This window comes from Strongylocentrotus purpuratus, unplaced genomic scaffold (assembly GCF_000002235.5).
Source record: "Strongylocentrotus purpuratus isolate Spur 01 unplaced genomic scaffold, Spur_5.0 spur5_scaffold_15, whole genome shotgun sequence".
NCBI classification, from domain to species: domain Eukaryota; kingdom Metazoa; phylum Echinodermata; class Echinoidea; order Camarodonta; family Strongylocentrotidae; genus Strongylocentrotus; species Strongylocentrotus purpuratus.
In genome coordinates, this window is record NW_022145600.1 from 9,324,661 (window position 1) to 9,348,618 (window position 23,958).

General features: G+C 35.1%; 1 protein-coding gene across 1 annotated transcript; it reads right to left on the bottom strand.

Moving 5' to 3' along the window:
• Nucleotides 1–4,307: 4,307 nt before the first annotated feature.
• On the bottom strand, nt 4,308–23,463 carry LOC592950 (major facilitator superfamily domain-containing protein 10). Its single transcript, XM_030985517.1, has 14 exons — nt 23,405–23,463; nt 22,565–22,823; nt 21,310–21,406; nt 20,611–20,714; nt 18,009–18,167; nt 15,091–15,285; nt 11,863–11,959; nt 10,760–10,871; nt 9,278–9,333; nt 8,481–8,533; nt 7,491–7,581; nt 7,142–7,189; nt 5,657–5,746; nt 4,308–5,045 (listed from the first exon to the last, which is right to left on the bottom strand). The coding sequence occupies exons 2-14, from the start codon at nt 22,763–22,765 to the stop codon at nt 4,942–4,944; spliced, it is 1,407 nt and encodes a 468-aa protein (XP_030841377.1). The 5' UTR covers nt 22,766–22,823; nt 23,405–23,463; the 3' UTR covers nt 4,308–4,941.
• Between the last annotated feature and the right edge of the window lie 495 nt (nt 23,464–23,958).

The window sequence follows — 23,958 nt, forward strand, 5'->3', positions numbered from 1 at the left end:
CTTTTTTTAGGGAAGTTCTTAATTATCGTAGTATTATCTTTCAAATGCCGTTGGAATTTAACCTTTTCATTTTTTCTTGCCTGCAAATGGGACATACCGGTATTACCTTTAATGCATATTAGTTTGTACAATTTATTTATGCAATTTATACGTTTGCATTTTGTTTATAAATTTCTTTGATAGAAATGATAACATCAACATACATTAATGAAACAACATAAGAAAAGTGTTACTTATTATTCATTTTTATTTTCCTTCATTCAGATATTGTCTGTATTTTTGTCATTTTTTAAAACCAGTTTATACAAACAAATATTTCACTATTTAATTAAGGTGATTTGCCTACCGGTATACAATGTATACTAAGTTGTATTTATGATTATCCTTCTGAACGCTTGTATTATTACATATTTATTTTTTTAAAGAGCGATTTCAGTTGTGTAACATGCTCTCAATACATGTAGTGTGCCCACAATCATTTTTTAAATGATAAAATAAATGAGAAAAATCAAAATAATATATTCTTGTTCATCTCTGCTTGTTCTAGAATTGATGAGACCTATACCAAAATACAAATGTACATGTGAAGTAATTCTGTTCAAAATATATGTATAGTACTTCTCTTACATATGAACGTCCTATTCCAAGAAGTAAATAAGTTAGGGGAAAACAAAACGTACCAATACCCTTTTTCATGCTACAACTTCATATACTACATGTACATGATGACTGAAGATGTAACGGAATTGCAAAACAAAGACACTGTAGCTTCATTCATTGTGAGTAAAAGGATACTTTAAAGGTAAACACCAGTTCTCGTCATGCGATTGCATTGTGAAAGAAATGTTGTGGAATCGATCAGAAAAGGTTGATCCTCTAGCGTATAAGTATTGTTGTGTACTGCAAGGTTCTGGAATCATCAAAATGATAAGAAATTTGGCCCAGTCTTGGTAAAGTTACAAGCACTGTACACAGAAAGATATATATGGGACTACGCAACACATGCGCGATATCTATCCGGTCCGAATAGATTTAATAATTTACCAAATATATCAATTAGTAGGCGGTGTCCCGGCAAAATTTGTATCATCAAGTAATAGTCAAAACATATTCTTTTACATGATTGGTAATAAGAGCTTTCACTTCACTTTTTTGAGAGGGGGGGGGGGGGCGTTTCCAAAACTGGTCTTTTACCTTTAAAGTGTGTTAATGAAATAGAAAATAGCATATCACAATATTACATCAATAGGTCATGAAGGCTGGATTGCTAACAAACAACACCAATGCACATGTGAAAGAGCCCTGTTATGGTGGTTATAATACACAAATATATAGGAGCCAGGGTCTGTATTCAATTCAATACTTAGGACAAGTAAGAAGTTTACTAAGTAAATGGCGAAGTTAAGTAATTGACTTATCTCGTATTCAAATCGCATTTTAGACTTATACTTGCGTAAGACAAAATCTAAGTAAAATACTTACTAGTAAGCATTGTGACGCCACAAAGTCAATCAAAAGTAATGCGCAATTGATGCATTGTAATAAATGCGCGCTGATATAATTGTGCGCAGGATATAATACTGCGTAAGAAAACCATATGCCTGCCAATCAAGGCCACCAAATAATTGGCTTAAGTGTGGTATGGAGTTGGCTTAGATTTAGAGTAAAATACATAGCCAAAAGTGTGAATTGAATACCATAATTGGTTAAGTATTTTATCTAAGCCAAATTCTAAGTAAAAAGCTTAAATTTTGTAATTAAGTATTGAATTGAATATGGGCCCTGGTTACAAATCATTTTATGGCTCACAATATGGCTTGTCCTACCTAACTACACGGAATGTATGCAAATTCGCATTCTGACTATCGAAATACAATTATTCATAACGGGTGAATTAAATCATTTGTAACGAGGCACTTAACAAAGATCTGTGCATTAAATTTCATTATGTTATGGAAATGGCCCATTGGTGAAATAAACAAACTTCTGCACTGACTCAATGCATGAATTATGAAATCAGTGGTTTTCAACTGATAGTTACTTCTACCTTGCATAATATTGATTTTGATGTACATGTACGGAACCTCCTGGTTCGATAACGAAAAAAATCTCTAATTCATCTCAAGGTCATTTTGACAGTGCCATCTGTTAACATACCATTGTTTTTTAGCCCTGACATGACAGGTTTACAATATACCGGTAACAAGTAATTTTTCTTGGTCTAGAAAGAGATTTTCTATATTCTACACCTGTTTGTGTAGGTTAAAGGTAATACAAAGTTTTGGTATGGGGTCATGAATTTGGTTCAAATTAACATATTGGAAGCATATGCGATCCTAAAATATTCAGTGATCATTGTTGCGGTTGAAATCGAGTCTAAAGTTATGAAATTGTAACTGATAAACTCTTTATGTTGTATAGCTCCCTCTTAAGGTCAAGATATTAATTAAGCTATAAAACAATGTTCTTGACTAAAATAGAATGATTGGCTATTCCCTTTTGGAAATTATGTATCACAACTACATATTCTGAAATGTTCATGGTCGCAGCTACCATTATATGGCCATTATCAAAATTTACCGGGAGCACCAGTTAATTTTTATTTTTCATTTTTCTCGAAAGCAGAAGTGTTTTAGGGGCTAAATTTTCTAGTGCTTATAATACATCCACAGGGGCATCAAAATATATCAAAATTGTGAAGAATCACTATCCAGCCAATTTTCAATATTTCCCAAAACTTTGTATTACCTTTAAACTTTATTGCAAATCCTGTTTAATAAGAAAAAGTGTTTTACATAGTTGGCAAACATTATTCTTGTGCATGTTATGCTCTTCCAAATGCTGCTTCTGTTCACTCAGTCTTTGGGAAATTTATAGTCGAGCATATCATTTTAATCTTTAGCCTCCTAAATAATGGGAATGATTCCCTGAAACCCGGCTATCAATATGCTGGAAAAAATGATATTGAAGAACAAATTAATGTAACTCTGCCTGCAATTTGACGTTCTGATAATAGTGATGTACATCATCACTGTGTGAAATTAGATTGTAGTTGATTTAGGGTCTTTTTTACCTTTGGTCAAAATTTGAAATATATACAAAAACAAATGAACAAACAAACTCTTTATTACCACTATACTAATCCAAAAAAATCTTTTTATATGCTTGCAGGTACACTGTAATATCCTTAAAGATAAACTTGAGTTCTGGTAAATATAGAAAATAAATACTCACTTAATCCAACAAAACTTACAGTGAATGTTCAAGATTACAAATAAATGAAATGTGCCAAACAATTTTTGTAGAAAATGTATAGTGGCTGAGTTATGAGCATAGAAAGATAAGGATATCCGGGTAAGCAGGCCCGACACCATGTGCATAACACAGGTCACTATGTGCAAATGGGAGTTGTGGTTTTATCGAAGATGATGCCCAGTAAGTTTTTTTGCGTTAAGTTTTTATTTCACTGGTTCAAACAACCAATCTACTGTAGGATAAACGATCCAGAATAAATCATGGCAATTTTCTCTCAAAATTTGATTCCCATACCAGAGCTCAAGATTAGCTTTAAGAATTCTTTATACAAGAATATTATCTTAAAAACACTTACGTACAATGTATCTTATAATAATGTATGCCTAAATCTAATATTGCTATTCCTATAACCTCACTATTAGTTCTGCATCCATTATGCAGATTTCTAAAATAAAAATTGGTATACTACTGTATATTCAACATAATTTTATTTATCAATCTACTTCATCATGTTCCAATGTAAAATAAAAACTCTAAATACTTTAAAGGTAGGGTATTCTACTGACACTACTTCAAGTTAACGTATACTGCCATATGTACTGCCACTGTCGACAGCTGTGTCCCACAATGCTTCACCAAATCATGATGACGCGCTCGAGACAATGCTTGGATACAGGAATTTGAAATTGCTCTATGTATGCCTTAACCAAAGGATGGCGCAATTGAAAATAGACTACATCAGTGGTAGCGATGTCTGTAAAATACCCTGACTTTATTACAAGACAATTATAGCATTATCAATTTGCATTCATCATAAATGTACAATTCTTTTTGTACGATTAAGTACATGTACTATTTGTCAATTAAAGACATGATTTCTTTACTAAATACACAAAACAAATCATAACAATCATAATCTTTTTGATTATTGTTGGAAGACATTTTCAACACATACCAAAATTTAAAAGTACCGGTACAAACAATATTGTCAATATCTTACACGTCAGACAAGTACTCCAAAACAAAATCTTTCAAAATATACATGACAAAAGCAGTGTTTCACACACAATGCGCTGAAATTTAGTACTTTTTGCGACACACAAAAATATAACTCTAGTGCCGATTCTGCTGTTTTCATTGCACAGGAGTGAATTTGCAGAAAAGAACTGACACATGTACTTCCTAAATAAATAAGAAAAGACTGCTTTTGTGCAATTCTAAGAACAGCTATGATTTGTTTTTAAGACCCAGCTTAGAGTTTCCTACAGGTTTTGTAAAGCACACTGCACACCAAAGGATACAACTGCATGGAGTTTAAGGTAGCTGACTATTACATGTAGGTGTTCCTTACATCACCAAGTTTCTCAAAATAAATTGACATCAATTTTTTTTTTCACTTTACATTTAGTCTGTTGAAAGCTCCAGTAGGGCTAACTTAATACCATGATCAGATATATTACAATGTGATGGGAGGAAAGGATGTGGCTCTTGAACAGGGGTAGATGGGCGTGGCACATCGGCTGAGATCACTGGGTCTATGCAGTGATGGGAGGAAAGGGTGTGGCTCTTGTAGAGGGGTAGATGGGCGTGGCACATTGGCGTGAGATGACTTGGTCTTTGGAGTGACGAGAAAAAGGGTGAGTCTCTTGAAGTGGGGTAGATGGGCGTGGCACATCTAGGAGAAGATCACTGTGTCTTTGCAGGGATAACTCTCGTGAGTATGTAGATGGGGAACACCATGAGGACAGCTCCCCAGATGTAGCAGACACCGGCTCCAGCTCCCCAGTACACTGCAAAGACATAGCACACACAAAGATGATTACAAAAAATGTCTAGGAACAATGGATGGTTGTATAAAGCTTGGCCTTTTCAGTGTGAAATCATCAAAATAGATTCATGCAGGTTTTTATTAGAATCTTGTAGTTCTAGTAATGCCATTTTCAAAAGGAATCTGTAGAAAATATATTCTAAATAAATTTTATATCAATACAGTTGACTATAGGGTAAATAAAAATTAGATCTATTTTTTTTTCAATCATCATTTTTTTCTATAAAATCAAAGTGTTAAGTCTAGATAAAGGAAAACCGTGGGCAAACTTTTTAGTTGGATTCCGGCGAAAATAGGCTAGTTAGTCCCCCCCCCCCCCCTTGTGCATGCAGTGAGGGTTACCGTCTGTGTATGGGGAAGGTTGAAAAATGTCACTTTTATTAAAGAATTCCCAACACTAGATGGTTATTTTTGTCTTGTATCAGAAAACTGCTACATACAGTACATATATCATGTTTGTCGTAATGTTGAACACGCATTTAAAGTTCTTAATATTAACATCAAAATTGACTGAAAATGCAATACCTCAAACTAATGCTTATAAAGGATTAACGAGGAGGATATAGTAGTTACCTGCAGAAGCTGCTGCCGGTCCGAAGGCCCTGGAGAGCGCCCCCAGTGATCTGAAGATGCCCATGATGGTACCTTTCTGGTCCTCAGGACCTACATTACAAAAAAAACGTGCAATAAGGAGTAATGTACATTAGCCATCAGTGACTACATGACCCAAGGTCCTGTTTCATAAAACTTTTTATTAATAACAAGTTACAATATCTGTAAGTTATAAGCAACTGAAATTGTGGCATTTGATTGGCTTAGAGCAAATTTGTCACTGAAATTTAGCACTTGTTATTGATAACAAGTTTTATGAAACAGGGCCCAGGTCACCCAGGTATACACGGGGGCTCTGGGCGAATTATCCCCTGAAATGCCCAAAATAGCACCTGAAAATCAGAAAAGAGCCCCTTTAAATTTGCATAGAGCTCAATGCAAAACAAATTTTAGAATGTTATTTTCATGCAGGCAAGCTTGAAAAGAAGCCCCCGAAAAATTAATATTAGTTTTTTCCCTGTCCTATAGGAATGAGCATAGTACTAAAGGGGTAAAGAATGTTGACCTTCTAGTTACAAATAATACCATATGACACTGCTTCTATTAACCAATACAAGTACCGGGAAGTAAATGGAACTGACTTCTGAAATGCTTAAATTGAAATTCCTATCTTACATATTGTAGCAACAATAATTCATGTTCATTAAAGGTAAAGGCCAGTATTGGAAACACCCCAATTTCAAAAAATGAAATGGAAGCTCTTATTGCCAATCATGTGAAAGAATATGTTTTGACTAATACATGATGATAAAAATCTTGCCGAGAAACCGCCTACTAATTGAAATATTTGGTAAATTAGTTTATCTATTGGTGTGTAAGAGATAAACGCACGTGCGTAGTCCCATATACATCTTTCTGTGTACATTGCTTGTAACTTTACCAAGACTGGGCCAAATTTCTTATCATTTTGATGATTCCAGAACCTTGCAGTACACACCGATACTTATATGCTAGATGATCAACCTTTTCTGATCGATTCCACAACGTTTCTTTCACAATGCAATCGCATGACCATAACTGGTCTTTATCTTTAAACACAGAGTTAATGCGTCATCTACACATCATCCAGATACTTTCAAACTTTCTATGATTGCCTTAGCAATGTGGTCTTGAATAGAGAAGAAATATCATAAAAATTAGTCACTCAGGTATAATTTGAGTCACAAGACGATCCAAAATAAAAGATAAAAAGAAGAGTTGGTTGATGAAATGCATGCCAGTCCCACTAATAATATGTAGGAAACAGACAAAATAGGGCAAAATGTATTATCATAAACTTGTTCCCCCCCCCCCCCCTCCCTTTAACTGAACTTTTTTTTTAATGGAAAAGAAAGGATTGGTGATGCGTTTTTAAACCCACAATACTCTGTGATGTATGCAAAGTTAACACATTTGTTGTATGCATATACATTTAACTATATTTGTTAAAAGTACCCTACTACTTACCATACATAGTGACAATGGTCGTCATACAAGGCACAACAGTTCCAGATGCTACACGATAAGAGAACAAACAAAAAGAGAAGGAATTTTACTGTCTCTTATTTCCTGCTGCGTTACCACTTTGTTTCTCCACATCGAACCGGCATCAAAACGGTATCAAAGTCAGATTGATACTTCAAACCAAGAATACATTGAAGGTGGAAACACATGGGAAACGCATACATGTCAAAAATCAAGAAACGAACTGACATCAAAATGAAAAAGTGTTGGTGAGACCTAGGCAACATTTTTTTTAAACAGCAAATGCAGTAGATAAACTGAAGACATTGAGCGATCATCATTTCAGACATACCTATTGAAAACAAGGCAAGTCCCAGGTAATATAGGAACGACCCTGATGAAAAGGCAATGATGACAAAGGCTGGTATCAAAATCAGCATTCCCTGAAATGAGAAAAAGGGGAGGAATGTTAGCCCATTGCTTACTGGAACCGGTCAGTCCCTGTGTATTGAAGATAAAGACCAGTTATGGTCATGTGATTGCATTGTGAAAGAAACATGTGGAATCGATCAAAAAAGGTTGATCATCTAGCATATAAGTATTGGTGTGTACTGCAAGGTTCTGGAATCATCAAAATGATAAGAAATTTGGCCCAGTCTTGGTATAGTTACAAGCACTGTACACAGAAAGATGTATGTGGGAATACGCGACACATGCGTTATATCTATCTGGTCCAAATAGATATAATAATTTACCAAATATATCAATTAGTAGGCGGTTTCTCAGCAAAATTTGTATGATCACGTATTCGTAAAAACATTTTTTTTCACATGATTGGTAATAAGAGCTTCCATTTCATTTTTTGAGAGGGGGGCATTTCCAAAAACTGGTCTTTACCTTTAAGCCTATGGGAAGAAGATATTTCAGTAAGTCAGCGGGTTAAACACACTTTTGTTTTTACTTACATTCTTGTACTTTCAGATACACAATTCTCATCATCTTTTATTTTTCTGAACTGGAAGAACATTACTGGTTCAAAAGGAAGCATAGGCCAATATTCTCATTTAATAAAATACACATACAACTAGAAATAGTTCATGACTTCAAGTAAGTCATATTTATATTTCATGCTCGTTTGGTCCACACACGGACGCACATATCTGTAAACAGTGCTCTTCATTTTTTGATATTCAGTACAGTTTAGATACAATTTGGAGTCTTGAAAATATCATTGAAAGACAAAATATTGACATTTACATAATCATGTTATTTATTTATTATGTAATAACTGAGGAATAAGTAAACTTTAACCTTCAAGTAATTCATACAATGTTTAACTTACAGTAAGTGCAACTCGCTTTTCTTGTCCTGGTTTTATTCTACGTACATAGCCACCTAGAGAGGAAAAATATCAAAGGTCAAAGGTCAAAGGTCAATGGCCAACTTTTATTACTGAGGAATATATTCCGGGGAAAAAGCAGGTTTCTGGAATTATTTGGAGCAAACCCACCCATGTCTTTTAGAAAGAGACAAATTATCATGTATTTAGAGCTGCACTTTACAATTTTGATGAGAAGATGATTAATAATACTCTGAGGAAACTATTTGTCACGTATAATGTACTCTACCTGCCTTTCTTAAAAAAATTATCTATCACTTACATTTATCATGTGCAACAATAAACCTGTAATAATGAGGGTATACACTTCAAAATACAAATGATGTATGCATTGCATACTTAAATATCAGTTGGATAGTACTGGAAATATTGCATGCTTTTTCATGAAAAAATGTTGTATAGTCTCAGTAAAACGTGGTATAGTCTCAGTAAAACGTGGTATAGTCTCAGTAAAGCGTTGGATAGTCTCAGTAAAGTGTTGGATAGGTCTCAGTAAAGCATGGTATAGTCTCAGTAAAGTGTGGTATAGTCTCAGTTAGGCGTTGGATAGTCTCAGTAAAACGTGGTGTAGTCTCAGTAAAACGTGGTATAGTCTCAGTAAAACGTGGAATAGTCTCAGTAAATGAATCATACATAACCGCTTTTGACAATTCATTTGAATAGGATCAAGGAATAAGTTGTATACTATCAATTCTGTCGATCATTCATCAATATTGTTCAGACTATTTCAATATTATTACCTTGCAATGCAGCCATTATAAGCCCCATGAAGACAAACATTTTACCCTGTTGCATACTGTGAATAAAAACACAGACATAACATCAAACAAATGAATAACAATGTGCATTCTACCTAAACAAAGGGTAGCTTAATGTTACCCTTGTATATAATATGAATAAAAAAGACAGAATACATCAAACAAATAAAATACCACAGTGCATGATTGATCAACTGGACCCTTATGTTGAAATGTTTCTTCTTATGGAAAACAAATATTTACTTTAAGAGAAAATACACCCTCAGCACATGAACAGCAAATAACAATATCAAAGGCAAATAATCCTAGATCACTTCCTCTTTCAATTTACATATACATGTACATTCAAACAAAGCACGATATTAACATGATATACATCTATTTACTTCAAGGAGGTCATTTTTTTTTTTACTGTCATTGAACCCTTTTCCCCCAAATATTTCTTCTTTTGTAATTCCTAATTTGAGTGTTATTTGAAACGCATATTTTCTTCATGTATCTGTGTACAGGTACCATTCACAAAAGACATTAGAAACACGTATGCAATTTTACCTCATACAATAGAAACATAAATTTATTTAAATGATATCCTTTAGTGGTTGAGTAAAGCAATACAATTTTTCTTTTATATCCCTTTTAAAGCTCTCACAAACAGAGCAATATAAACTTTCCTGCACTGTACTACTTGCATCTGTCAGTCTTAAAGGTACATGTACTATGTCCCATTTGCAGGTCAAAAAAAAATGAAAAGGTTAAATTCCAATGGCATTTGAAAGATAATACTAATTTAGAACTTCCCCCCAAAAAGGGGGCTTGAAATTGTCTTTAAGTGGGAAAATAAAGACTATCAGTTGTCGAATTGACTTAAGAGCTATAGAACCAGTAAGTAATAGTCTGATATTCAGACCACTGTACCGAATGGTCGTACATTTTATGCTGCGCAAAGATTCAATCAGTTTAATTTTGGCCATTACAAGAAGTGGGTTATTAATGTAGACAAATGCCCATGTACCCATTACACTTGCAGCTCATTTTATATATGTTATTACCAAAGAAGAAAAAAGCCAGTCAGTCACTCAATAGTGTCTGACAGTGAAGTCTAGCAGGTAAACAGGTTTCCTTGCATAATTTGAATATTAGGACACTGCTAACATTTAAATTTCACAGATAGTACATACATGACATATTCATAATTCCTGCAAAGTTCTACAGAATTTGATGTTGGCTGCAAAAGGGCCATACGGTAGTATCTTTAAGAGACCATAGAATATTTCACTTTCTAATAAATCTTTGGTTTAAACTTCACCTCCAAATTTTTTGTTCTTCTTCTGATTCTTCTACTTTTGACTTGATGCAACTTGCCATCACGGTTGATTGCCAGTAAATTGTTACAAGAGAGAGAGAGAGAGAGAGAGAGAGAGAGAGAGAGAGAGACATGAAAGTCCAGTATAAAATAAGGCTCACCTAGTGTACTGGAATCGTATATGAACCAGGAATGTAAGCGTAAACTCCAGTCCAGAGAATAAGAAGAGATAGAGGAAATAACTCAGCCCAAGCTGTTGTAAAATCTGCATCTCTAAAGAGTAAAATAAAAGATATTTATATCACACAGATATTAGTCAATACCACTAATCAAATAGTTGTTTCCGTTATCAGTCTATATACATGTAATGTACTATTTTACTATTTATTAAGCTGTCTATTGTTACATGATGTATTTCAATTGTATTTTGTAGTGCAGGGCTCTCTTGCAAAGCAGTTTTTTTAAAGTCCTGAAGAGACTCTTCTGTATAGAGAACACAGGAAAATAAATAAGTAAACAGATAAATAATGGACATCTGTGCCGTGTTACAGACCACCGACTGTTCTTTACACCGGTGATATGACAGCTATCAATCGGTGACCGAACATTTGCCTCGGTGACATTTTCTCTAAGCTTTATTTCTTCAAAAGATAAAAGGCTAGGGTTAGATTTGCATATGGGTTGGGAAAATAACGGTTGATGGATTTTCAAATTTGCCTACAGATGTTCACGAGTTTTCCTAGCGAAAAAGAAAAAAAAGAGGTCTATCAGTTTTTGAGATCTGCCATCAGTGACACCCTTGTGCGTATTGGGAATTCCTCTTTTCAGTTAACCACACTAGAAAAAAAGTTGGATAGTATGCACAAGAATACTATTAACTGCAACAAACAACACTACAATCCCGGGTTGACCTAACAGTCCCACAATACTTTGCGGTGACATAATTAGCCAGAGTTTGATGAACTTTTTCACTGCCTTTTTTCTGGCTAGATCGGAATACGCGTAGATAGAAAGTGCCCTTACCTGGCATTATACGCTTATTTATTCAACCGGATAAATTCAGTATAACTAATAGAAACACGCTGAATGATTAGATTTTTAGTAAAAACCTTGATCAACTTCCATTATTACTTAACAATGTTCAGTACTAGAACCTTTAAAGGGAGTGTAGCTTGGCAAATACTGGTTAACGCCATCTACATCTTTTTGGACAACTGCACGTAAATTTATATATAATTTGTTGCATACATGATTGTATACTCACCTTTTGTGTTTGTGTTTTTGACAGCTGAAAATCTAAAGAGACTGAATGGGTTGATAAGGTTCTGTCTTTCTTGAAAGCTGTTTCCCATAGATGGGGCCTAAGTAAGAAATCAAACAAAAAAATAGATAATAATAACAACAATTGCATATAAAGATGAAGTTGAGTTCTGGTCATGCAATTGCATTGTGAAAGAAACGATGTGGAATCGACCAGAAAGGTTGATCATCTAGCATATAAGAATTTGTGTGTATTGCAAGGTTCTGGAATCATCAAAATGCCAAGTCTTGGTAAAGTTACAAACACTGTACACAGAAAGATGGGACTACATGAACACGTGGCGTAAAAATCTGTCCCTGGATTTTCACGATGTTACATGACATATTTAGAATACGAAGGCATTTGAAGAGCCATGCTTTTCAGGGAACATGTCTTATCTGATGTTCTTCCACACTTGCATAATAAGAGTGGTAACGCTCACAAATTATTGTTCACCTCTTCCCAGAATTCAACCTTCTCTTTAAATAGCACCTTTTCCACTAGCGCTATGATGTATACATTGTACATGCAATGAAAAATCCCTAACAGTTTTAATTTTTTAATCCCGTCTAATCTAATCCAATCAGGATTTGATATATGGCAGCTCTCCTTAGCAGCAACAAAGCATTATAAATACATGTACACATACATCATCAGTCCACATAAACATTTCTGCATTTCATCAAGTGAAATATAAATGTTATATCAAAATTGTGTTGATCAACTAATGAGGAGAGCCTCCTACAAAAACTCAGTTTCTTTTGGTAATCCTCAGGCATTAATAGTTGATGGTTTTTTTCTTGTTTTTGTATTTATTATTGTGATTTGTTTTCTTGTATTCTTTGGTATTGTTATACTCCTTTATGGTCCTGGAAATGAAATATAAAAAAATAATAATCATAGAGATTGTTCATATATCTTAACACTTTCTAAAATTCCATTAGACGATTGCACCTGCATGTAACAGTAATAATCATTTGATTAAATTACTGGATTCATATCAAGCCTCCATATACATGTATTGGTCTATATCTCATCCCCGCTCCTTAGGGAGTATCTGTTACATATGGTCACCAATAGGACATACGGCAAACTCAATCAAACAGGACTCTTTGTGGTCCTAGCATATCCTCATTTTGCTCCTGCTGGGTACAAATTGGCACTGTAGATTGTACATAAATGTTGTATCTCCTCAAAGGACATAGAGCTATTGCTAGTCTGCAGGAACAGACTCTAACTTGACACTAGATCATAATTAGCTCATATGGTCACTAATAGGCCACATGGCAAACTTAATCAAACAGACTCTTTGTGGTCCTAGCATATATATCCTTATTTTGCCCCTGATGGGTACAAATTGGCAACGTAGACGACATGTAATTGCAGTATCTCATCAAAAAACATAGAGCTAGGGCTGTAGTCTGCAGGAACAGACTCTAACTTGACACTTTACCATAATTAGCTCATACACCTATACATGTATGGTCACCAATATCCCATATGGCAAACTTAATCAAACAGACTCTTTGTGGTCCTAGCATATATATCCTTATTTTGCTCCTACTGGGTACAAATTGACAATGTAGACGACATGTAATTGCAGTATCTCATCAAAAAACCTTGAGCTAGGGCTGTAGTCTGCAGGAAAAGACTCTAACTTGACACTTAACCATAATTAGCTCATATGGTCACTAATATAGGCCACATGGCAAACTCAATACATGTACAGACTCTTTGTGGTCCTATAGCATATCCCTATTTTGCCCCTGCTAGGTACAAATTGGCGATAATTGCAGTATGTCGTCAAAGAACATAGAGCTACAGTATGCCTAGTCTGCAGGATCAGACTCTAGTTAGACACTTTACCATAATTCCAATAAAAGCCTTGAGCAGAGCCTAGTTCTGTCTGTCTCTGTGGCCGTGTCAAATACAGAGCATAGGGAGTATGTCGTCAGCAAGGTACAGTATCACAGTGCAGACACTGTTACGCACAATAACTGACTAGGGTGTGTGCCTATACAAACTAAGCTATAGGTATGGTTTTCACCTGAAATGTTGGCCAACAGGCCAGTGACAAATACACTGACTGCACATACTTTGTACTGCAGGTAGACACAGGACATTAAAGTTTGAATTACAGACTAATAGGTGCATACGTGTACAATGTAAATACATTGAAAATTAAACAAATCTAAAATGGTGGGCATCTCCTTTTACTTCTCTAAACCAGGCCTTCTCAACTGGCGGCGCGCGCGCCACTCGTGGCGCTTGCGGTCAGTCAGAGTGGCGCGCGGCTGTTCCAAAAAATTAATAAAAATTAAAAATTAAAAATTAAAGAAAGAACAACATTAACAAATTATATTTTAAAATAAAAAAAACTCAGAAAAATCAAAAAGTCGCAGTCAAAGTTGAGCCCAAAATGTAAGGAAGCCATTTTGTTTGTTTGATTTTCACTTCAGTTTGACATTTTCCGTGTTTATTTCACCAAAATAACTACATATAAATTAACTTCCAGTGTAGATTTTAGCCAGGAATTGTACTAATTATTTCACATCAATATGAAATTATGATTGATGTTTTATGGAACAAAAAGGTGTTAAAAATGCCACATCTGGGCCTTAAAAAAGCCCCAAAATCCACTAGCTTCCGGGGGCTTCGCCCCCTGGACCCCACCTGGTATCGGCTCGGTCGCTACGCTCCCTCGTAACACAGTCACCAGACATACAGGTTGGCACTTCAACCTCAATTCATTTTTGTTTTGGCGCTTCTAATAAACTAGTTGAGAAGGCCTGCTCTAAACCATTCATTAAATTCTTAAAATATGATATATAAATATAATAAATTATCTACTTTTAAAATGCTCATATCATTTACTACATACATGTACAAGTGGCACATTATATTGAAAAAATATGAGGTGTACTGTTCAGAATCATGAAAGGAAGTGAATGTTGAAAAAAAATAGTATAACATAATTTAGTGTCAAAATGGTCATGTGATTTACTACATGTATAAGTAGCACATTTTATTAGAACATTTTTTGGCATTGAATGACTACTGTTCTGAACCGTAAAAAGGAAGTGAATGTTGAATGTTGAACTGGAAAATGTTGGAGGTGTCATATGAACATTGTTCAGAACAATGAGAGGAAGTGTTTAAAGAGGAGGAAAAACAATAATGGCTTGTGCTTACCCTCTTTTCCTGTGGGAGTGTTTCCTTGAGGAAGGCGAAGACAAAGAGAAGATCGGCGATGGACAGCGTCAGGGCCAGGAGAGCGGGTGTGACCGCCCACGCCCCCTCGGCAAAGAGCCCTCCTTTGGTGGCGAAGTAGGCCCCAATCATGGGACCGACGATGAAACCGACAGAGAACGCAAGACCAATCATAGCCTGTGTTCAATGAAAATGATAGAATTTTTGTTTGAGCCTTCATTATGAGGACGTACAAGAAATGTGAAGAAGTCATAAATGTTTTGAGGGTGCTGAACAGAAGAATTAAAGATGAAGTTGAGTTCTGGTCATGCGATTGCATTGTGAAAGAAATGGTGTGGAATCGACCAGAAAAAGTTGATCATCTAGCATATAAGAATTTGTGTGTATTGCAAGGTTCTGGAATCATCAAAATGATAAGAAATTTGGCCAAGTCTTGGTAAAATTACAAACACTGTACACAGAAAGATGTATATGGGACTACACGAACACGATGTTACATGACATATTTAGAATATGAAGGCATTTGAAGAGCCATGCTTTTCAGGGAACATGTCTTATCTGATGTTCTTCCACACTTGCATAATAAGAATGATAACGTTCACAAATTATTTTTCACCTCTACCCAGAACTCAACCTTCTCTTTAATAATTACTAATAACAGGCTCCAATATACCGGTTTACTATTCAAATATTTTGCACACCTTTTAAACAAAGGTTTTTCTTGACAACTGCAAGCTTGCCTGTGGCTTTCCCGACATAGCAACAAGTCATGTAAGCAGTCTGGGTTCCAAGTACTGTAGTTCATTATTAATAACAGGTTAATTGACTAACTCATCACTACTGTAGGTCCCCAGGAAAGAAGCATCCATAAATTTGAATATGTTAGTAAACCTGTCTATTATGGAACCAATGGTGAAACCTACAAAGAAAGCAATGGGTAAAATCAGTTCAAACCGTCATATAAAAAAACAAAAGAGAGAGAGAGAGATGGAGAGGTCTGAACTGACCTGAGGGTGGTGAAAAGATATTAATTTCTTAATTAAAAAAGGAAAAAAAAATCACAAATAGTTGGTCCCAAACATAGAACCAACAATAAAGCCCACAGCGAATGCAAGGCCAATTTGAGACTGTTTCAAGAGCAATGGGTAAAATAAAGTTTAAACCTCCATATAAAAAACAACGGAGAAAGATGGAGAAGCCTTCTGAGGGTGTTAAAAGAAAAATTACTACTAGATTTTTCACTGTTTTTATACAAAAGAAATGTAAGGTCCAAGATATTGTTGCATTCATTGCTACCAAATGGAATTGATCTCTGTTTATATCATACATGTTTGATGAAACATGGCGTATCCAAAGTTCCTATGAACTTTGGTTGGACCCCTGAATTTGGATAATGTTAAAGTGACTCGGTAGCATTGTTGAAGGTTGATGAAAAAAATTGCTTAATTTTTGTATAAAATGTTACTTACTATATTCCTTCTACTATACTAACCCTCTGACATGCAAAAAATCCTGAACAAATTCTCAAACCACAAAGATATCTATGGTTTTCTTTGAAGGCGTCGATGTGAGACACCCTCTAACAGTGATTAACAGTAAATTCTCCCAACCATTTTTGAATTTTCCCAACCGTTTTTCCATGACAAAAATATATAAAACAGGCTATAAAAATCTGTCAACACTTAATTGTCTGGAATGGAATGTAAAGCCATTTTATTGCTTTGTGACGATTTACATTCACATAAAATGTAATTAAATTGTCCTTGTCTTGATGCTGAACAGGCTTTGACAAGTAGCAGAATAGAAGTAGAATAATATAGTTGGGAGAATTAAGGAATCGATCAGATCAGTTTTTCTCAATTTGTACCATGAATAATGATCCGTTTTCACTCAAATTTTCAGATTATCTTTAATTGTACATCTAGCATTGAAGTCACTACCTTAGCACCACTATCTCTCATCTGAACAATGTTACAAAGTCCCTTTAAACATAAGACAGTTTATATATCAAATCTTCAGTTGAAAATAAGAGATTTGCAATCAACAGATCAAACAGTTAAATGCTTTAATCAGATTAAAAATTGATTGTTTCTCTCTAAAAAGGCCTATACAATGTACATGTAGATGAAAATCTTATTGATTCACCAGATAATCTGGGCATTATACGGGTAAAAGATAATCAGAGCCATAATTCCCAAATCTTTGCTAACAGGAGATTCATAGAATGGAAGTGGTACACAATGTTCATACATTCATATCGAAATTCAAAAGCATTTAAAATTTCTAAATCTGGGTTACTTCCTCCAAAATTCCAAAATAAATCTTGTGATTGTATATTTCATAAAACCTTGTCAAAACGTACCAATAAGTATATGCAGGTGATCATTTCATCCAACTTTCAATAGGATTATAACTATGAAGTATATGTAGATAAGAGTACAGCTTGGATTTAAGACAAAACTTGAAGAAAAATAAAACTTTGGATGACCAATATACAGTAGATGATGACTATTCACACTTCACAGCATGGACATGCATATATGGTACCATACCTCATTTCTGTTCAAAAAAAAACTTTCAATGGTGCAATATTTCTCACTACTTGACAATATACTCTAGGGCATGGTGGCTCAGTGGTTAGAGCGCCTGCCTCATGAACGGGAGGTCGTGGGTTCGAACCCCGGCCGAGTCATACCAAAGACTTATAACAATGGGACCCTCTGCCATCTAGCTAGGCGCTCAGCATATTAGATTGGAGAAGGGTAGTAATAACATTTTATGTTATGCAGGGCCCGCTGGAAGAGCAGTTTCATGACTGAAGTGGCTGCCCTGGGTAAATAAAACGTTATTATTATTATTATTATTAATCAAATATAAAGTTAGATTTGAATTTTGCTTACCATGCCTTTCCCTCTGGTCTTGGTTGTTGAGATATCAGTCACTATGGTCGTACTTAGACTGACGTTACCCTTAAAGATTCCACCTACAATCCTCGCTAAAACAAAGATTCCAAAGTTGTACGACATCGCCCATAGAACGTAGGATAAAGCAATGCCAACCTGTCGAATCAATATTGTAAAGGGACTATTATTAAAACACACATTTAGACAAATGAAGACTGTCAAAGATATTTCTTATGAAGACCAGTTAATAGTAGTGCGTGACTTACACAAGTAACGTAACCCTTTCTGAGTGTACATGTATCTACAATCCTTGCTATTAAACATGAAGCTGCTAATGTTATATGACAACACCCACAGACAGTTACTATTTATTTCATACATTAGAATTGTATTCAACAATGTATCCTTACATGTTTAAAGCAAAAGTAATCCTCAAAATAGTTTTTTCCCATGAAAGATCAAACAATTTCAGTGTCAAAACACCAAAATGTACTTGAAAGACCAATACTGTGTTGCTACAAAAGAAAGAAACATTGGAATCAAATTGTGATGCATGACGAACATGCCATTGTTCCTATCATTAAAACAAAAATTGTACTTGCCATGGCCTTCTACCCATAATAATACATCCATACATATTAATGAATTCTCTAGATCAACATCATGACACATCTACTTCTCCTGGTAAATCTGAATTCTTGCTAATATCTGTCATAAATATAAACACCTAAAAAAAAGTTCTGCTACCGGTATTCAAGTTTTAGGATCGATATCGCTTGTTAGTACAATCTGTATATTATCAAACATATAGTTGACATTCCTTTCATTAAAAACACTATTCCCATGTGTAATGATTATGTAATCATGGAATGTGCAGTAACCTGAATATGGGCCATGTCAAAAGTGAAATGTTGCCAAATGCATTGGAATTATCAATAGTGTATTCTTCATTTTTACAGAGGATGGATTGTGTTTGAAGGAATAACAATGCATTTTGCAACTTTTCATTTTTGACGTGGCCCCATATTCAGGTGTATATATATTCCATGATTACATAATCATTCCAAATGGGGCATTATTGTAAAGGGGAATAAACAGGCTTTTCAATGATACCAGCACCAAATATGATACTATAGTAACAAGAGAAATATCGAAGCACAAATTTAAATTACAGAACATTTTTGAGGAGATTATATTTCCATGATACACAATGAATCGGATTGGATCTTTGCATGTAACTGACATTACGCAACAAACCAAAATGTCAGAAATCGTAATTTTGTTAGGTTTTAGCCAATATCAACTACATTATAGTAAATCATTATAATAGCTTGTCAATGCAGCTGGCAAACTTAGAATGCATTCAATTATGATACAAACAAAAAGCTACCAGTACAATGCATTTTATGGTATATCATCCAAATACAGAATACTATATCGATGTTTGTGTGAAGGTTTTTGTTTTAAACTGTACATGTACATACGATGTAATTTATTGAAGGTAAAAAACATATGTCATTCAAGGGTTTAGAAGTTGCTGTTCATCTTGTGAAAAAAGTATTCCTACCATAATCAAACAATGTGCATCCTTGTATAATGTAGAAAAACAAATTGATTAGAGTGTTATGAATGAATATTAAAGTAAATATTGTTTTAAGTGTGATTGACTGAGAGTGAGAGGAGTATAAAACAAATAACTAGGAGTGAAGATTTTTGTCAAATATTCTTTTATCTTCAATGTACACAATGCAGAGGTCAATCACGCTTTGCCACATGTACTGTATGCTTGAATCTCACACTGTAGATATACCGTACACTGTGTATAATATCATTGCAGCAATCCATTGTCATGGTTTTGGAGAATTAAATCAGAGCAATTGTGACCTTCGGAGCTTCAAACAAATGAATAATAGATCAAAAAGAATCAATGGCCATGGTGCCAAACAGAATAACATGTGTTCAGCTGCATATATACTGGTATTGATAAACTAAGAGATCTTTCTCCATATTTTACACTGTAGTCTGGACGATTCATTCTGCAAAAAATCCATACATAATACGAATGGTTTCATGAATTGAAATACACAAAAAATATAATGCAAAAGAACTGCTCTGTACAAATACATGTAGGTCAGCTCTTGCATTAAGTTTTCAAACAATAAAGTTGTGATCTTTGGGCATAATCTTTGGCCTATAGTTTGTCACAGATGCAACGTTGATAGCTAAGTTATCACAATTGAATGCACAATCCGTTTTTAGATTTTGAAGAAGACTATTTAGTATTTCTTGATTTGTTATAGTTTGGATGTTTGTCGACGTTGGCTTTTCTTATGGGATGTCAACTCAAAGTAAATGTACATTATGTAGCAAGACATTGATTTCATGGCTTTTAACTTGGACGAGTAAGCTAAATGTTCATGTCGGGATACAGACTTTGGCAAAATACCTGGGAAGATGAACGACATGGACACGGATAGATCTTATCTCGGAAAACTCCAGCTGATAAATTATCAATATTTAGTATCAAACTAGAACTAACCAATTTACACTGTACATGCACATGTACATATTAACAGAGCCTGTAAAGTCATTCACTCACCATGGTAACGAGCATGACTGACCGCCTCCCGTAGACATCGGATGCAGCTCCGATCACAGGACTCGTAACAAATTGTAAAAGTGAGAAGAGGGACCCAAGTACTCCTGATGAAAATGAAAAAAAATATAAGACGGTGCATTTAACATTACAGATATTGTGATTCACACATGTGTACCACAGCCTTGACTTTTTAATATCGGGAAAACAAACACTGCAATTTTCAAACATGCAAGACATTGTCAAATTAAAAATCTTTCTTGTCAAAACATTTATATTATCCGGGTATGTACAAGGTTAACAAGGGACCCCCCCCCCCCCCCCAAAAAAAAAAAAAAAAAAAAAAAATTATTGGTTTTGCATTTAACATATTCATGTATGTTTAGAACAAAAGTTACAACTTTCAAGTAAAATTAAAAGTCTCTTCAGCCCTCCAGGCTGAGAGGCTTATTACATGATTGATTTCTTCCTATTAACTGAAATTTCACATTGACAACAAATACGGCTGTAACTTTTCACCACTAACATGTTTCTCATTATTTGTCAAATTAGTAATTTACCATTTGCCAATTTCTTAATCACAGATAAATAAACAACTGTTCTGTTTATAGCTGAAGACAAAAAGTCCCAATACAACTTAATATTTCTTTCTTTACATTTCAAATATGAAAGTATAGTGTATAAGTATTAGATGAGCCTTACCTCCAAAAAGAACTGAATTGTATTTTTTGGTGTCAGGAATTTGTAGAACCTCCCTAAACTGATCTACACTGTGATGCAATGATGCGTACAATCCACTCTGTACAAATAAATCATATGAAAAGATTTGATTAGATAGTTTCTTGGTAAATCAATAAAAATCATAAATATTTGGAATAAATGGAAAATAAAAGATAGTTTATCAATGGTGACTATAAATATAGGAGATAAATGGTATTCAAATCTTTGAATCTGAATTGTTTTCAATTTATTAATCATTGTATTAATCATACAAAAGATAGGACTTTGAACATTTTAAACAAATACTACAGCTGTATAGCACAAGGTATTACACATTTCTAATTTTCTATGACATACCAAAAGCAAACTTTTGGTTTATCACAGACATCCTAGTGATCCCACTTCCTTGTGCCTCTGTGTTATCATCATGTAACACGATGAGATAGCAATCAACTGAGTGCAAAACTGCAAATACAGTCAATTCATATCCTGTTTGACAAATATGTAGAGATTAGCTAGAGAAATAGCTTCTGTGCCTGGCTGCATATGTAATTCAACTTTTTTCCATCTTGTTTTCTTCATCAATCTTTATCTTTATTATTAATTCTTCTCCTCATTCCCCTTGTTTTCTTCTTCCTCTTCTCTGCTTCCTCTTCTCCTTTCTCCTTTTATTTTTTCCCCTTTCTTCAATGACAGATGAGGACACATATCCCCAGTTTAAAAAATCTCCTTATTCTCCTCAGGGAAAAAAACTTTACAAATTTTGGGGCTACTTTTCAAGCTTGCTTGCATGAAAATAACACTCTTTAATTCATTTTGCATTGAACTCTATGCAAATTTTTTGGGGGGCACTTTTATGACTTCGGGGGCTCTTTTTGGCATTTCGGACGGTGGCTACTTTGCCCCGAGTCCCTGTGTACATTGTATTTACTGATTCTCCTCCTTTTTATTGTTTTCCTTTTCTAATTCATCTCCCAATCCTCATCCTCACCCTACTTCTTCTTGTTCTACGTCTTCTTTTATTCTTCATCCTCTTCTTCTCTTTATTCTTCTTCTGCAAGGGTAGGGCAATACAGGATCACAGGTCCTAAGCCGAAAACCACAATATGCCATTTTACAATGCCCCCTCCCCCAACCCCGCCCCAGCAAAGTTTAGAGACCTTCTTTTTTTTTAGTACGTTGGAGGCCCGACTCTGCCCCCCCCCCCCTTTCATTTAATGTGCAAATAAGTAAGTACCTCATCATGTCGTCCATAATAATCAAGCAATGTTGGGAAGAGTGGTAGGATCATTGTGAAAGCCAAAAGATCCAGGACCAACGAGATGAAGATAATGCGAACCATGCCATGAGTTTTCGAGTTCTTGGTCTCTGACCCTCCCTCCGGCTGGTCGCCGACTTCAGCCGGTTCAGGATATGATGTTCTTCTGGTGGACACCATAATGAAGTCTGGGTTACTGTCCTTATGTTCTTGCAAATTATGGGAAATCTGCTGTGGGCTGGATGAAGAAAGAAAGAGAGTGGAAAAAGCATATTATTCTTGACAATATTCTTCTAGGCTACATCTGGATACATCTGGATTCATCAGAGCTTGGTGGACAGCCTTGTACATGATAATAGAAGTCTGGGGTCTACATGTAGCTCGATCAGCTCACAAGTCAAAACATTATTACTTAGTCTTAGACGTCTATACTAGACCTATAGGCCTAGACCTGTTAATTATTACTACGCCTAGACCAAGATAAAATATAATTCCATATAATTTCAAGAAAATGGAGCCGACGTCAAGCTAAAAATTCGATTAAGCTTAAGGTCAGTAACCTCACTGGATTAAAACTAAATAAATCAAGCAGCGCAGCTAACTCAACTGTTGCAATTCAGCGAGAAGCACGAGAGTTGCGGACGGAACCACTCACTTAGCTTTGGGCCGGAACCAGCGGCCTAGAATACAATACACAACCGTCGCAAGATTTCCTCGTCGTAGACTTTTTATTTGAGCAAAATATATTGTATTATACGAAAAAAAGACAAGAATTACATAAAAATGCCAGAAATAAATGTTAAAGAGCAAAAAAAATACCTTTTCCAACTGTCAAGTTTGTGTTTATATCGTAAAGATGCTGTCCAAAAGTTTCTCCTCGCCTCAATCTCGTCTCGCTTGTGACAGGCAGTTCCGTGTTTTTCATGCAGTGCTAGCTAGATAAACCGGTACCAGGTACCGTACGTACGATGAGACTGCAATATGCATGCATGATTTATGAAGATGATTGTTTGTGTATAAATTCCGCTCGCGTTATACAATGCGTCCCAAAAAAAATGAAACCGAGAATTATCAATGTTTTATCCCAAGTTTTATCATAACTTAATCACAATCAGACGTGGCGCTCCCTGGGGGGGGGGGTACCCCAAAAGTGCCCCTTTTTACATAGGAAAAGTGCCCCTTTAACTTTGTAAGAAGCGCCCCTTTTTACAGAGGAAAAGTGCCCCTTTTACTTTGAAAAGTGCCCCTATTAATTTGTAAAAGTGCCCCTTCCCCTTACAAACTCTGATAAATCCCCCTTTTATTTTGACACGTACCCCTTTTACTTCGACAAGTTCCCATTTTCCTTTGCAATAAGTGTCCATTTTTCATTC

Bases quoted from the DNA above. Each gene is read 5' to 3' on its own strand.
- LOC592950 (XM_030985517.1), bottom strand. From the start codon at position 22,765: ATGGTGTCCACCAGAAGAACATCATATCCTGAACCGGCTGAAGTCGGC. The intron at 7,190-7,490 runs GTATGTCTGAAA...CTTATCGTGTAG, and splicing joins ACTTGCCTTGTTTTCAATAG to CATCTGGAACTGTTGTGCCT. The intron at 5,747-7,141 runs GTAAGTAGTAGG...TTTGTAATGTAG, and splicing joins GACCATTGTCACTATGTATG to GTCCTGAGGACCAGAAAGGT.